Source organism: Vipera ursinii, assembly GCF_947247035.1.
Source record: "Vipera ursinii genome assembly, chromosome: 4".
In the NCBI taxonomy this organism is placed as follows: Eukaryota; Metazoa; Chordata; class Lepidosauria; order Squamata; family Viperidae; genus Vipera; species Vipera ursinii.
The window spans coordinates 46,348,317-46,365,195 of record NC_139514.1 but is presented as its reverse complement, the minus strand read 5'-3'; the positions used below and the strand labels follow the sequence as shown (position 1 = coordinate 46,365,195).

Here is a 16,879-nt window from a genome sequence, read left to right as displayed (position 1 = left end):
TTACTTATATTTACGGTATATAATGGTTTGTTTACTTTAAGTTCATCGAGTTAGCTACAATTGACTACTAATTATGATTAGAATCCTACTGAAAGTACAGATACACTAGATTTAAATTGTTACTAAAAAGCATGGACATTAACGAAAGGATTTTTATATTCTGAAATAAACATAGCTTTCCACAGAACAAAATCTATTGACTCACTTTTACTTGAACAGGTATAATATTATTCCATTCTGACTTTTTTTTCCATTGTGTTTTTTTTTGTTCTTAGCTGAACTCTCAGGTTCTAATCCTGGGACAGTTTATATTTTCTCTGATAAAGCCACTGTTGAATTTGTCACAGACTTATATAAAAACTTTAATGGTTTTTATGCAATCTATACTGCTTTCAATGCAAGTGAGCTAACCAGTAAGTATACCTGTAATTTATATTTAAACACTACAGCACAATGGAGATATGATTATTGTTTGGAAAATATAATTATAACACAGCTTCCTCTGTGTGCAACAGCTGATCAACTATGTAATTTAAAAATGACAAAGGAACAGATCCTTTTTTATCCTATCCAACTACTCATTGAGACTCTACCATCACGTTCTTATTGCTGGTTTGTTGTTGTTGTTTTTTTTGTAATTTTCTTCTTAATCAAATGCTTCGTTGATGGTAATATCACATAAAAAACCTAATATGGTAGACTAATGTCCTGGATCATGTTCCCTTCAATCAGGTAATACTGTATATTGGGCAATTAGGCCAGTTATTAGTGTTCCTCAGACCAGTGGCGTAGCGTGGGTTGTCAGCACCCGGGGCAAGGCAAGTAATTTGCGCCCCCTAACCCGTGGATTTTAGCACTCGAGTCTCTTCCACTAGATTAGTTAAAGAAACCCTTACCCCCTAAGCACATGTATTGTTTGTTATGAAAATACTGATGTAATTAAAGTAAAATGCATCTAATGCGCCCCTCCAGATGTTGCGCCCGGCCCCCCCTGCACCCCCCCACGCTACACCACTGGCTTAAAGGAATGCCAGGGACGACTATTGCTCCCCTTGTCGTGTGTTCATCAAAACCCTAAATAAAAAAAAATTGGCGTGTGATGCACGCCTCCATGAATAAAGGTGGGTCGGGGCGAATGAATCTCTGCCCCCCCCGCTTCCGTTTGGATTGGTGCTTTGAGAGGGCTGCCTTCGGGTCAGCGATTTTCAGAGTTCAGCCGCAAATACTCAAGGCTTTTGATGTGCGCAAAGTAGCTTCAGATTCCCTGGGGAAAAAGAAGCGAGCGGGGTGGGGTGGGGTGGGGTGGAGGGAAATAAAAAAAGGCGAGTAACTCATCCCTCGAAAACTTAACCCGCCGTTCCTTTTCCCCCGCCATGGCAGCCGCAGGTGCAGCGGGGATTAACCACGGCACGGAGCCACGTGGACACTGCGGCGTCCCGCTCCGCCCCTCCCACGAGTGGGTGGCTGATCTTCCGCGAGGCTCGTAAGCCGAGGCTTTGCCGGCTGCCTCCATCCCCAGCTTGGCTTCGCGCGCGATCGCGGAGACGAAGCGGCAGAGCCCACTCGGGCCTTCCGAAGCGCCGCTGAGCGGGCCCTCCTTGGCGCCTTTGTTTTTTTGTTTTTTTTTGGCCCCGGGTGCGAATCCGGCACGGAAAGGGCGGCAGCGGCGCTGCTCTTCTCTTTGCCCCGTCCCAACGCGCCTTGGCCTGATCCCAACGGGGTGTCGGCGGACGGAGAGGTGCCGGTGCCGGCGGTGGGATCGGACGCGTTGCCGGGCTTGACCGGCTGCCGTCCCCCCACTACCACCGACCCTCGGCGAAGCGGAATCGTCCCCCTCCGGCGAGCTTAATGGGCGCCCCCCCAGATGTTGCGCCCGGTGCGGCCGGCCCCCCCTGCACCCCCCACGCTACGCCACTGCCTCAGACTAACAGGGTTGCTACTTTAAGAATAAAAATGCATCATCTTGACCTCTTGAGAGGAAAGTCAGCTGTAAGATGCCTATAGTTCATGTGATGCCTGTTATATTTTGACAGACAAGGCTTTTTTCAGCAGTGTTGGCTATGAGAAAAGTGAATAAATAAAACAAGCAAATATCATTGTGCACAGCTTACAAGGACAGAGTGCATGACTCAGAGTTTCATGTGGAACAGCCATTCTTTAGAAGGATGTCCAACTCACTGTAACAATAATACTAAATGCATGGCACTCTGTCTGTACCAGTTATTATATTAAATGCCATGGATATGGAAACCTAACAGTTCCTCATACATATATGTGTTCCATCATATATCCAAGTAATTGTGCTTTTTTTTCAAAATCTCTTTTAAACTAATTTCAAAGTGAGACTTTTCACAGAGGAAGTACTGCAAGTAAAATTATTATGTGTACAGTATTAAAATGATAATAATCAGGAGTTTTTTTCATGATCCTATAATCCCTTGATTCTGGATATAATCGGGATATATACATTGTAGTATTTCACTGCTTGTTTACTTTATTATTTTTACTCCAACCTTGTTTGAAGACAATGAAAAAATCAATTGTACTTTTGAAGATGGGTTTTGTTACTGGATTCAACATGTAAAGGAGATCGGTGCATGGGAGAGAGTAAATGGCTCTATCTTTCCTTCTTCAACTGGTCCAAATTTTGATCATACCTTTGGCAATTTATCAGGTAAGAAATATTATGTGCAAAAGCAATTGTTGTATGTATTTGGAGACAATAAAAATATTTTATATTCTATTTCTTTTGCTTAAACTGAACATTTCAAAGCAGTGCACATATCTGGAGGATTAGCCCCAATAAACTCAGGGCTTCAATCTATAAAGATGGCTCCAAGTAGCTTTCTCTTGCCTTAGTACTCTAATACAGTTATGATGTGATGATGATATATTGAAAAAAACCAGGCCCTCAGAATATTGTATATGCATATTTATCTACATAATTTCTTTTCTACAGCATGCTAGGCAGGTGATCCTATGGACTGAAACAGAAAAATGCATGTCTTACAGAAATTTCAGTACAGAAATTCAGTATAGAAATTCACTAATTATTCAATTAATAGCTATTTATTTCATTTGATTTTATTTGTATGGCCATCCATCTTTTGCACCATGGGTATTTTTTTATTAATCATAGTTTTAACTTGATGGTGCTTGATGTATTCCAGCTTTAAAATATCCAGACTCAGATAGACTACATCCTGATGGCTTCTTATGGTTTGACCATTCAATATTTCAATTCCATTACTATTTCTGATTTTACCTCACTTTATTTCTAATGCACCACATTTCTCTAAACCAGGTTATGATTCAGGATCCAAATTTGGCTAAATACATATGGTATTTATGGATTGGAACCATTTCAAAGTAGAACAACAATGAATTGACAGTAATAAAAAAACAAGAAAAATAAAAATAAAGTCATCATTAGTCCTGTTGGCAAAAGCTGGTTCAAAATGGTGTTTACTATAAATAAAGTCACTTTTCTAGAAATCCTGGCAAACATGCACCGTGTTTCCCCAAAAAGAAGACCCAGTCTTTTTTTTCCTCCAAAAAAGTTACCAGGTCTTATTTTCAGGGGGTGTCTTTTCAACTCACTTACAGCACCGACAGCCCCACCCAGCTGGCCCACTTCTTCTGTGGCTGAAGGAGCAGCTTCATTTTGTAGCTGAGAATGGAGCTCCAGCCTGCATTTTGCAGACTGGAGGTCTTTCCGGAAGGCCTATGCAGCTGAGAACCAAGATACGGATTGAATCGATAGCTCAGTTCTAAGCTGCACAGGCCTTCCACAAGGGCTTCTGACTGTGAAATGCAGGCCCGAGCTCCATTCTCAGCTGTAGAATGAAACTGCTCCTTTGGCCACAGAAGAACTGGGTGGCAAGGCAAGAGTCAATCCATGGGAGGCCTGGCTGCAGTGGTAAGCTCCAACTCCCCATCCCTGCCCTAGCTTGATTTTTATGCATGTAGGGCAGAAGTAGGGCTTATTTTTGATGTAGAGCTTACATTAGGCCCACCCTAAAAAAATCAAGCTAGGGCTTATTTCGGGTTGGGTCTTATTTTCAGAGAAATGTGGAACTTCATAAAGATATTACTTAAGTCTTGTATGTATTTATCAATGCATATACTTTCTCTCTTTCTTTCTCTCTTTATTTAATTGTTTTCCTTCCTGTTACTAGTATATTTAAAAAACAAGCTGACCAAATAGAAAAGGGGTGGGATAAAAATAAAATCAGCAGCAGCATCACCATCATTGATTTCATGTCCAAATTAGCAGGATGCTTCCAGAACTCAAGAATCAGTTATCCATACTGAATCTCTCATTAACTGCATTTACACTTATATGTATTTACTTTGTTTTTTTTTCCAGGCTACTATATTTCAACATCACCTTCTTATGGAAGCGTACTAATGAAAATATTTAGCTTACCCTTAGACCCTATTTCAGATGCATACTGCCTAAGCTTCTGGTATAGTAAATATTTTGTTTATATAATAAAATTATTATGATTTTTGGAAATAGTGATTCTTTAAAAGCTTGGGGGAAAAGAAAAACTTTTTAAAAATGAGTACCGAGTTTATCGAAGGCCCATAGAAAAATTCTGTGGAAGTATCCTTGCCTAAATAAATGGATGCAACACTGAACAAGCACATTCTGTCTGCAACTTGTTTACTTTTAGAAAATAAGATGTACAACTTGTTTACTTGTAGAAAATAACATATACATTTATTGTGTGAACATTTTCTATATTATGTGAATATAGACTCATGTAGTGGCTATAGTTCTGCATTATGAAAGGATCTTAAATGGGACAAGGTAAACAAAAGTTCATTTGTTTGAAGTTAGGGTTTATGGAACCGTGTTAGACACTTCAGAGCAGAAAGCTTTCAGACATCTGAAGCTGAAATAAGAACAACTAAATAAATAAATAAATGATGGAATATCCTGGTTTGGTCAGGGTGTAATTTAGAACAAAAGTCATGTGTGCCTAAGTGAATTTACTCATAAAAGCAATTTCTTCCCCAATTTCATCTACTACAGACAGAGCATGTTCTTCTGAAATTAAACTGATAGATTTCATTTTAATTAGATCTCATATAATTTATGGAATTTGTTTTTAATTCAGGTATCACATGAATGTTATTGACGGTTACCATCTCAATGTTAAAATTATATATGATGATAACAGTGAAAAGATCATCTTCCAGAAAGAAGGAAATTATGGAAGTATTTGGAATTATGGACAAATAACATTAAATGAAACATCTAAATTTAAGGTATGTTAATATATTCATGTCCAGCAGAGTTTGTAATGAAGATTGTCTTCATTTTGTTATCATTTCTCTACTTCTTTCATTATTCATACCCAAACATACACACAAATTCACAATTATAGCACTGAGATCACAAGATCAGATAGTATTCATATATATTATGCTGTCTTTTGGGCAGCTAAAATTATTATTGGAATGTTTTTTTCTGCCTTTGGTAATTGTATCACTAATTGAGAACTAAGTGGAGTAATTAGCTAGAGCAGGGGTGTCAAACTCAATTTCATTGAGGGCCGCATCAGCATTGCGGTTGCCCTCAGGGGGCCGGGTGGGTATGGCCAGGGTGGGTGTGGCCTACTGGGTGGGCGTGGCCAGCTCTACATCATTCGCATCAAGGGTGCCTATGGGGGCCTGGGCAGGAGTGGGACAGATCTGAGGGTCTCTGGGCCAAGGCAATGGGGGCCGTTCCCTCACTGTTTCCAGGATGGCTTCGCGGGCCACATGAAACCACTTCGCGGGCCGGATCTGGCCCCCGGGCCTTGTGTTTGACATGTCTGAGCTAGAGTAATGAAATAAATATACAACTGAAATTAATTGGATGTGCATTCGATAATGTTCAGTATAAGCTTTTCTCTCCCTCCCAGCTTTTTGGTCTCATCGAAGGATTTTAGACTCCCATCTAATACTTCTAGAACTTGATTATATACTTGCCTTGTCAAACTTGGCTTCTAAAGGGAAGGAAATGTGTAGGAATGTGTGGTTTATAAATTATTGTCCAAGTGTGTCTGATAAATCATCAGAATCTACTACAGGAGAATTTTTTTCTTCTGTGTATTGAAAAACTGAGTTAGCCCATATGTTTTCAGAACTCATATCTCATCTTCCCAACATTTCTGGTAACAGTATTGTCAGCAAGGAAAAAAAAAGTTCCAAACAATATCTGTATCTGAATTTTTATTAGATGTGTTTAGGGGAAGTAGAATTCCTTATAAAGCAATTCTTATTGCTAAGCACATTGATTTGTGCTTTAGATTGTAAGCCGCCCTGAGTCTTCGGAGAAGGGCGGGATATAAATGGGATTAAAAAAAATTCTAAAATTAGTAACTTATGGCTATTCACATTAATACCAGAAAGGTTCTGGACCAACAGTGATAATTAGAATTTTGTAACAATGTCAATATATTTCTACATAATAGAGGCTAGAGCGCAAGGAACCAGTTGCAAACATCTATTTTGGCAATTTGATAAGATGGCACATACCCAAACCTTCTGTCTACTCTTTCTTTGATCTTTTTCTAATTTTTCTTATAGATCAGGGAATTTTGATTACCTAACATCTTTATTTTGTAGGAATGCTGAGAAGTCTGTTTATAAAAGAATAAAGATATCAACAAAGGTTGATATTCTGTTTCACAATATGCCAAACGTCTTTGCTATATTTAAAATAAAATGAGAAAGGGAAGGAAATATTGCCTATAAGTGAATTTTTACTTCATAAATTGCAAGACAGAAATGGTTTTATTCAGAAATATAACCTAAAACATTGTAACTCAAACATAAGCTTTTTTGAATTTAGTGCAACATATTACTTGATATAAATTATTGTTACCTTCATCATTAATAAAAGTAAGTTTGTAATGCTCTGATAACATGTGCCATCAATTTTACATATGTATTCATATTTTACAAAGTTATTATAAGCAACAGTGAGAACTGGACACGGAATCACTGATTGGTTCAAAATTGGGAAAGGAGTCGGGGAAGCCTGTATACTGTCAACCTGCCTATTTAATTTATAAGCAGAGCACATCATGAGAAAGGCAGGGCTAGATGAATCAAAAGTTGGAATTAAGATTGCCGGAAGAAACATCAACAACCTAACATATGCAGATGATACCACTCTAATAGCAGAAAGTGAAGAAGAACTAAAGAGCCTCTTGTTGCGGGTGAAGAAGGAGAGTGCAAATGTTGAGTTGAAACTTAACATTAAGAAAACGAAGATCATGGCATCCGGCCCTCTCAATTCCTGGCAAATAGATGGGGAAAAATGGAGGTAGTGACAGATTTTATTTTTCTGGGCTCCAAGATCACTGCAGATGGGGACTGTTGCCAAGAAATTAAAAGATGCTTGCTCCTCGAGAGGAAAGCCATGGCAAATCTAGACAGCATACTAAAAAGCAGAGACATCACCCTGTCATCAAAAGCGCGTATAGTCAAGGCTATGGTCTTCCCAGTTGCAATGTATGGCAGTGAAAGTTGGACCATCAAAAAGGCTGAGCGCCAAAGAATTGAGGCCGTTGAACTATGGTGCTGGAGAAGACTCCTGCGAGTCCCTTGGACTGCAAGGCGATCAAACCAGTCAGTCCTAGAGGAGATCAACCCTGACTGCTTTTTTAGAAGGCCAGATCCTGAAGCTAAAACTCAAATACTTTGGCCACCTAATGAGAAGGAAGGACTCACTGGAGAAGAGCCTAATGCTGGGAAAGATTGAGGGCAATAGAAGAAGGGGACAACAGAGAATGAGGTGGCTGGATGCAGTAGGCGTGAGCTTAAATGGACTCCAGAAGATGGTAGAGGACAGGAAGGCCTGGAGGAACGTTGTCCATAGGGTCGCAATGGGTCAGACACGACTTTACAGCTAACAAAAACAACATTATAGTTAATGAAGTTGTCAATCATTTCCATATATAAAATAATAATCCAATATTAATAGTCTTTATAATCCTTAATTCCAATTTAATACATATTTTTCATTGTCATTTAATATGTAGATTCTAAATAAACAGAATCCCAACATTGTTCTAACACTGCAAAAATATAAAATGATTAGCTGTCTAATTTGCTTCTTAAATGTCTCAATTTTTTTTCACATAATTCATCCAGGAAGAGTACTTAATATATATATGGCTGATAAGAGTCCCAAACCTGTTCTGATAAATCAACATAAAGAGCACAAAATGTTTACAAAGTTAAAAAAAACCACCTGATCAGCAAATATACAAAGATCAAGGTCTATGTTCCTGGACAAACCTACAGATAATGAGATGACAAGAGGAGATATTCACATATCAGATATCTACAGATAATGTAGGGTGTATGTGTACAGTACACCTTCTATTCCTCACATCGTTAATCATGCAAGATGCTGGATTTTAAAAAAAGCTATCATGCTGAACTAAGTGCCTTTTCTTAAAAGGTGTTATAAATATAAAGAATTATTCTTTCTTATTATGCATTTGTCTAAGCTTAATATTTCAGATTTTAGTACGGTTGTGGTTAGGAAATGAATTCAGAAAAACCAAAATAGGTAAGAGCAATATATTTCTATGTGCCATATTCAGATGGATTTTTTTCCTAGAAAAAAATAACCATCGTTAAAAGGGAATTCAGTCAATCTACTTCATAGTACGATTGAATTGATTATTGATAATAAAAGCATTCCAAAACAGCATGAGCATCAATAGCACAGTAGTAATGTTCTGCTACAGACACGTTGTGTTGCGAAATTAATTCCTTGTTAAGACACTTATTGGTCTGTTTAAGCGAATTTAGTGACGTTTAACGGCCCTTTGCAGACAGTGAACTCATAAAGCCCCTGGTTCATCTGAAATACCTTTATTTTGCATGTAGAAGGTGGTTACAGCAGAGAAGGTGTGGTCAGTTGAACGTGGTCGGAACTTTAAGGTCAAAAGACAGTAACAGGATTACTGTCCGCATGGCTTATGTTCAGATGTTACAATGGAGGATGGAACACAAGGGAGCAAGGAGAAGGAGGAAGTCAAAGCCAGAAGGGGTGGATCCTAGTACAGCATCATGAGCAGGATAGGAAATACATCACAAAGAGGAAGGTACTGGCAGACCCAATTAGCATGTTGGTAATTTCCCAAGAACAGCCACGTGATGGCAGCACAAGTAATAAAAGCTACTTAAAAGTGCAAATGCTCGTAATATTAACACCCAATTACCTCTATAAATGATAAACTTGTTTTTAAATGCTTGGGAAAATAAAAGATGTCTAACTAAGATACTGGATGAACTTCTCGTTAAATGGGAGGTAGCAAAAATTTGATTAATGAATAAATTTCCTCTCTCAATTTTCTTCCCAATAAAATAGAGTAAGCAAATGCCTTTCTCACCAGTCAAGCCTCTTTTTACAAACCAATAAGAAATTTATACCACATAACTGTTTCCAAATTCCAAAGAGCACTAACTTATCAAGCTTCACTGCAATCCCCACAGTAGTTTTGGTGGGCCAATATTAAAATATCCCTAAGAGTTGCAATTGTAGCCCTGTGAACAAGGTGCTGTTGAAGCTACAGCTCATACACTGTTATACTTTTCCCAGTTTAAAGAATCAGGGGCTCACCTTATAATTCCTCACCTGGTAAAATACCTGAGAAGCACCTCTACAGTTGTTATCAGATCAATATGATTCAGTCTCTTTGAATGTGGCTAAATTTTGCTATATTGCCTGTAAAATGAGGCAGATATTTATTACCCATTGATGAACCCACCACCACTTGTAATATTTTATCTTGCTTTGTTTTTACTTCATTTTTAATTGTTAATGTCTTTGTTTGCAACTCTGGTCAGGGGCCATAATAAAAATTTTCATTCATTATAGGTTTGCTCACTCTGTAACATTTGTTTATAGGTTGCTTTTGAAGCCTTTAAAACAAAAGGGTGGAAATATGTTGCCCTTGATGATATAGGACTTTCAAATGGAGCCTGTGCTAAAAGTATTTATCCAGAACCAACTTTGGTCCCTACAATTCCTACAACACTCCTGCTACCAAGTAAGTCATCATTATTTCTTAATTATAATTGTATGAATGTATATTGAAGTCAATATTAAGATTCCTAATGGCTAATTTACCCTCATCACTTATTGCATAACCAACATCCAGTAAAAGGGAAAAGCAATCAGATATTTAACATTTGTTCTTCATATATTCTTATGCTGTCCTGTTTGAATCGTTCATATTTACTGCAACCAGCAAGAAAGTGATTCATTTTATTAAGCAAACATGAGTATCACTAGCATTACAAAGTAGTCCTTGACTTACATTACCATTGATTTAACATTATTTGAAGTTACGATGAAACTTGCACTTAATTATGGCAGCATGCCCATGGTCACTTGATCAAAATTTGTGCACTTGGCAACTGTTTACAATGGTTGCATTGGCCCACAGTTGTATGATCAACATTTATGTCGTTCCTGGGGGCGGGGAGGGGGGGGCTTCCTAAAAGCAAAGTCAGTGGTAAGCCCAGATTTTCTTAAAGACTATGTGAACTGCCTAACAATCATGGTGATTGTCTTTATGGCTGTGGTAAAAAAAAACTTTGTAAAATCAGGCACTACTTACTCGATTACTGCATTGCTTAGCAATGAAAGTTCCAATCCCAAAGGTGGCCATAAGTCAATGTCTATCTGACCTGCATATTATTAATTACAATTTATATTAAGGATTATAAAAATATTCTTGACTAAATTTTGAATATTTTGCCCAGGTTTTATTGCTTAGCTTCATTTCATATTTTTAATTTATTGCTTTATTCTGCCTTTTTGCATTTTGCAAAATGTTGTACTACCATTAGTAATAGTTTGGTGGTCAGAACTATTTTTTTTATCAATATGTGGTAGCAGCTAGATGTTTTTTATAGGAACTCTTGCAGTTTTACATTATGTTATCTTTAAGTTCCAGGCTATGAATAGTATTCTTCCATCTAAACTCCTTACAGTAATCAAGTAATCCAGAAAACAATTCACAACACAACAATCCTTATCCTAATTTCATAAAATGTTAAATAAGCCTTGAATCCACTGGAGCTGTTAATATTCAGATACCCAACTAACATAACATATTGACAAAAATCCATATGTTGCATTATTTTGTAGATGTAGATCACTGATGTAAATATTATGATACAGAGCACATGACTTAAGCAAAAGAACTAGGAAATCTTAATTAAATTCATTCATTTCCAGATTTGTGACTACTGCAGTACTTAATGTTGAAAGACACATAACTGATGATGCATAGACCTAATGTATCAATTTTAGGAGAGAATATTAAACTTATCTAATAAAAGCACAGTAAATTGCAAATGGGAGTAAGGTTAGAAAGCACAAAAGGACAAAAGTTCAGGCCTGTATAGTCATGAAGCTGCTAATGAAGTTGAAAAGCAGATCAACTTGTTTGCATTATTCTTTCCTAACCCTAATTTATATGCTACAAAGATTGACTATATCTAGATTTATTATCTTCTTTCTGCAGCTAAACATTTTTCCCATATTAAAATATTGGAAATCTAGTGTATCATCAAACTGAATAACTAACCTCATATTTTATAAAGCCATGATATTAAGTCTGCCTCAAAAGCCTCAAAAGCAATAAAAACTATCTAAATTCAATCTAGACTATCTGAATAGATATTGACAGTAATCTACTAACTGCTAATACTTGCTTACAAAAAAACCTAATTAACTTGTGTTAATCTTGTAATACAGGAGTCTGGAAAAATTGGCATATTTTTCCACACATTAATATTCATCAAAATTATGTCCCTTTTCACTTTGTTTTATTTTTTGACTTTTAGTACAGGTTAATACCATATAATTGAAGTGGAAATACTCAATTCATGGAATATATTTTCATAGAAACCAGGAAACTTTAAGCCTCCTTTAGCCATAAAAATTGGCTAGGTGAGTGGGTATAGTAAGATAGATAGATAGATAGATAGATAGATAGATAGATAGATAGATAGATAGATAGATAGATAGATAGATAGATAGATAGATAGATAATTGAGAGAGAGAAATACTAACAATCAATACAACCACAAGAAATATACAATATAGCTTCATTAGTAATTGTGTTTCTTCACAAAATGGCTTCTGTGGTGATAGTAATGATATTTTCAAAGAAAAAATAAAGGATGAATCTGAGAAAGAAAGTCAATAAGGTTTTTTTTAAAAAAATGTTTATAACTTTGCTTTACAGAAGCAAAACCAATAAAAAATAAATAAATCTAAAGGACAGTTTTCTGTATAAGGACTGTCTCTTATAATATAAGATGTATGACCATTGTGGCTAAGGTGGATGCACTCAGTCTCATCTACAATTACTAGAAAAATGAACTAATTCCTCAGAAATCTTTTTTGTGGCCTCCCTTTGCACAAAAAAGTGATGCTAGAACATGCTAGAACATGCAGCTTGCATGTTATACTCCTGTTATATTCTTAGTTTCTGTTTTTTTGCAGTGTGACAATTGCCAAGCCACACAATGTCCAAGAGTTCAGAGCCCATTTCATTCTTATATATAAATATAGCATGTCTGTGTGTGAATGCCTTCTAGTTGATATTTTCTGGAGGTAAAAATAATAGTACTATAGAAGAACAAATAAAAAGGCATGATTACTCGCACTCTGTTCTTTATATAGGATCACAAATTAAAGTCAAACAAAACTACTGACTTTTGCAATGTAGTCAATATATGTTATAACTGATTATTCTTTGATATATCACGTTTGCTATCTGTAACACAAAACACTTAACAGGGTTGATTTTATCTTTGCCACTATTTTTATTCAGGTTTTTTTAAAAAAAAACAATGGAAATCTTAAGAACATACACCCGTGGTGGTGAACCTATGGCACACGTGCCACAGGTGGCACGCAGAGCCCTCTCTGTGGGCACGGGTGCCGTCACCCTAGTCCTAGGCCTTCAGCTGGGTTTTATAAAACATTTTCGCTTTAGGCCTCCGCTGTCGTGTGCAAAAAAATATGTTTAATCAATCAATTTCAACTTCTTGTGGGGGAAAAAAAGATCTTGCAAAGTTGGAATTGATGGATTGACATTTTTAGTCCCACCCAGTCTGCCGTTACCACTGTAGCCACTCCCACCCAATGGGCCATGCCCACCCAATGGGCCACACCCACCCAATGGGCCACACCCACCCAATGGGCCATGCCCACCCAATGGGCCACGCCCACCCAGCACCCGACGATACATAAGTGGGTTTTGGTTGGCGGTTTGGGCACTCAGTCTCTAAAAGGTTTGCCATCACTGACATACACATTTACCTATCATGAATGAAGGCAAATATATTTATGACAGGATAATGTTGCAGGATCCAATCTGGGTCAGTCATCGGGACCAGAGGTTTTGGATTCCTGCTTCAGTCCATCTTCAGGGAAGATGCTAGACAGCAGTTTACTGAAGATGGGTTTCAGCACAAGCCCCAAAACTCAGAAGACAAGCCTCTGCTCCTGGTGACCAACCTAGATGGGATCCTGCAACATTTACCTATAAATCAAATTCAGCTTTTCTGAGAACAAAAGAGACATACAGAAACAACGTATTGGCACCTTCTTTGAAAACACTAAAACTTGAAATTCTTCCACCCACTTCTGGCTTCTTACTTCAGAGTTTTTAAAGCTGAATGCTCTACGGCTAGACCTCATTGTCGAAATGAATAAGCAACTCTCAATCTCTCTTCATTACATGATGTTCTGCAGCTGAGACAACATTGCCTAATAAAAGGGTATAACTGGCTGCATGAAGCACTATTATAACAGAAAATCTTTTCCACCCAGACTCGTCAAATTATCATTAGATTTAATGGCAGCATTATAAGCATAATGGCAGATCCTGTAAGTACTTCTTTCAGCCCATCTGTATCTCAACTGCTAATATATTTTGTCAGAGCAAGAATAAAAGATGCCATGCTCAGTGAGCTGTTTAATGTAAAATTATACTTTAAAATTATCTTAAAACATAGTTCATTTTTTTAAGATAATGATAAGCTATTCTATTTGGTACATAGATAGCAGAAAGTCTAGTAATTTTGTTTGGCTCATTAGTGTCATGACCCTGCTTCATTTTTTCCCTAGGAACATTCTAACCCTCTTAAGATAACTAGCTTCCTTTTGCAGATACCCAACTTCTTCTTGTATATTTTTAAAGGAAGTCATTTGATGTTTCCATGTTGCTATGAATTCTGAAATGCTAATAATAACCTTTTATTATACATATTATACATAAATAGTAGAAATGATATAATTAGATGATGTAGCTCTTTCCCTAAATTTTTTTTTTAAAAAAACCACCTGATTTTAATTTATGTTATTTTTCCATCAACAGTCAACAGTCATCATGCTTTCCGTATAACTGTTTATTTGTTTAATTGGATTTCCAGTTTTTGGGGAATGTTGGAGAGTTTTTCAGATTCATAAAGCATGTTGGGTTACAAAATGTCTTAGCAAAATGTTTAATTAATTACAAAATTATCTGCTAAGTTGAAGGGTTAACTGTTCTAAAGCAGCTGCATAACAGAACATATCACAGCATCTTCAAAGAGCAAATACAAACTTCAAAAGTGAGGAGCTGTGATCAGAAAGTATAACTTTACAGCTCACAATATTTCATTTGAAACCATGCCACAGTTACAATGGGCATCTGAAGGACATTAAATGAAACTAGCATATATCCAACTATAACAGTAAGGTACCTATATTATCAATGCTGTGAGAAAAGCTTTAACTATAAGGAAGCAAAACAATTGAAAATCTGCAGCAAAGTTTTTTTTTAATGGCCATGCAAAGAATACGGTGATAACTGGTCTCCCAGATAAAATAACATTCTACAAGGGCAATTCAGAAATAAACCTCCATTTGGTTATCAATGAAAGACACTCGCAGATACAGAACTTTTATTATACACATTAGAAAACTACAACATTACATTACTTTTTCACATAATCGCTATTCAAATTGAGGCACTTGTCATAACATCTTACAAGGTTTGAAATTCCTTAGTAGTAGTCAGTCACTCGGTGCCAAATCTGGGCTATGGGAGTGATCAAAAACATCCCAATGGAACTGCTTCAAAAATTCTTGGGTGCATCTAGCAGTGTGCAGATGAGCATTATCGTGAATCAACACCACGCCAGAAGTGGTGTCATAGAAAATCCTGCCAAATGTGAAGGTGCCAAAGGAATACTGCTAGTGAAGTTCATGGAGTATGGTTTGACCATCAATTCAGAAGTCTACTGTGAAATGTTATGAAAACTCAGATGAGTCATCCATATCAAGCGTTGGGGCATGCTGACTTCCAGTGTGGTGCTGGTTCACGATAATGCTTGTATGCACACCACTAGATGCACCCAAGAACTTTCGAAACAGTTCCGTTGGGATGTTTTTCATCACCCCCTCAGATTTGGCACCGAGCTACTACTAAGTAATTTCAGACCTTGTAAGACATTATGACAAGTGCTCAATTTGAATGGCAATTATGTCTAAAAGTAATGTAATGTTGTATTTTTCTAATGTGTATAATAAAAGTTCTGTATCTGCGAGTGTCTGTCACTGATAACCACTGATAACCAAATGGAGATTTATTTCCAAATTGCCCTCTTATGTACAAAATTATATAAGGCTAGAAATATACAATATATTTTTTTAAGAGAAAGGATATACATAAGGATATGGTGGGCAACTGGTCCTTAACTGGGATGACGGTCCCTAGAGGCCATCATGACAAGAATTTAGCAACCCACATTAGTATAATAATAATTCAAATAGTATTAAAAAATCTGCATCTGACTGTCCTTTATTGTAGCAATATCTTATTCATACTTTCCTTCCAGAGTTCCAAGAAATACCAAATAAGGCAATTGGCAAGAATCACTGATCTGTCACAATAAAATTATATAAAAGAATTAAATATTCAACAAATACAGGTTTTCGAAGATTATAAAAGAAAAAAGATGGAAAAAAATTATTTAGACCAGGAGAATTATATCAAGAGGTGAAAATAATGAGAAGATTTGGTACTGTTAGCAGACTCTTCAATCCTTGAAAAGTGGAGACTGGAGGGCCACTTCAATATGATATAGCAACACAAGAATGCTTTGATGACCCTAAGGCAAAGAAGCGAAAAATGACATGGCAAAGGAAAAAAGCAAGAATAAGATTGAAGAAATATGAACATTTTTAAGAGGCCTGAAATATATAATATCAAAATAGACAGGATTGTATTGGGATTATGAGAGATTGCTTTGATGAGTAGACAAAAATATTGATTAACTAAAAAAAAACCCAAAAAATACAGATGTATGAATACTAACATTGAAATATTGAGTTCTTTAAATGATATGGGTTAAGATGTATACAGTATATGCTAAAAATGATAGAATGTAACTAATATACTTGTTGAAACTTAACATTAAGAAAACCAAGATCATGGCATCCGGCCCTCTCAATTCCTGGCAAATAGATGGGGAAGAAATGGAGGTAGTGACAGATTTTATTTTCCTGGGCTCCAAGATCACTGCAGATGGGGACTGTAGCCAAGAAATTGTAAGCCGCCCTTACAATTTCTGAGTCTTCAGAGAAGGGCAGTATATAAATGTAATAAAAATAAAATAAAATAAAATAAAAGACGCTTGCTCCTGGGGAGGAAAGCCATGGCAAATCTAGACAGCACACTAAAAAGCAGAGACATCACCCTGTCAACAAAAGTGCGTATAGTCAAAGCTATGGTCTTCCCAGTTGCAATGTATGGCAGTGAAAGTTGGACCATAAAAAAGGCTGAGTGCCAAA

General features: G+C 36.8%; 1 protein-coding gene across 1 annotated transcript in view; it reads left to right on the top strand.

The window, feature by feature from the left end:
* The window catches only part of TMPRSS15 (transmembrane serine protease 15), a gene marked incomplete at both ends in the record, with an annotated part of 63,198 nt that overhangs the window by 15,226 nt on the left and 31,093 nt on the right, over positions 1-16,879 (top strand). The window contains 5 exons of the mRNA XM_083361263.1: positions 276-413; positions 2,525-2,674; positions 4,370-4,469; positions 5,127-5,277; positions 9,926-10,067. Coding sequence (XP_083217389.1) covers positions 276-413; positions 2,525-2,674; positions 4,370-4,469; positions 5,127-5,277; positions 9,926-10,067 — 681 coding nt within the window. The remainder of the gene's footprint in view (positions 1-275; positions 414-2,524; positions 2,675-4,369; positions 4,470-5,126; positions 5,278-9,925; positions 10,068-16,879) is intronic.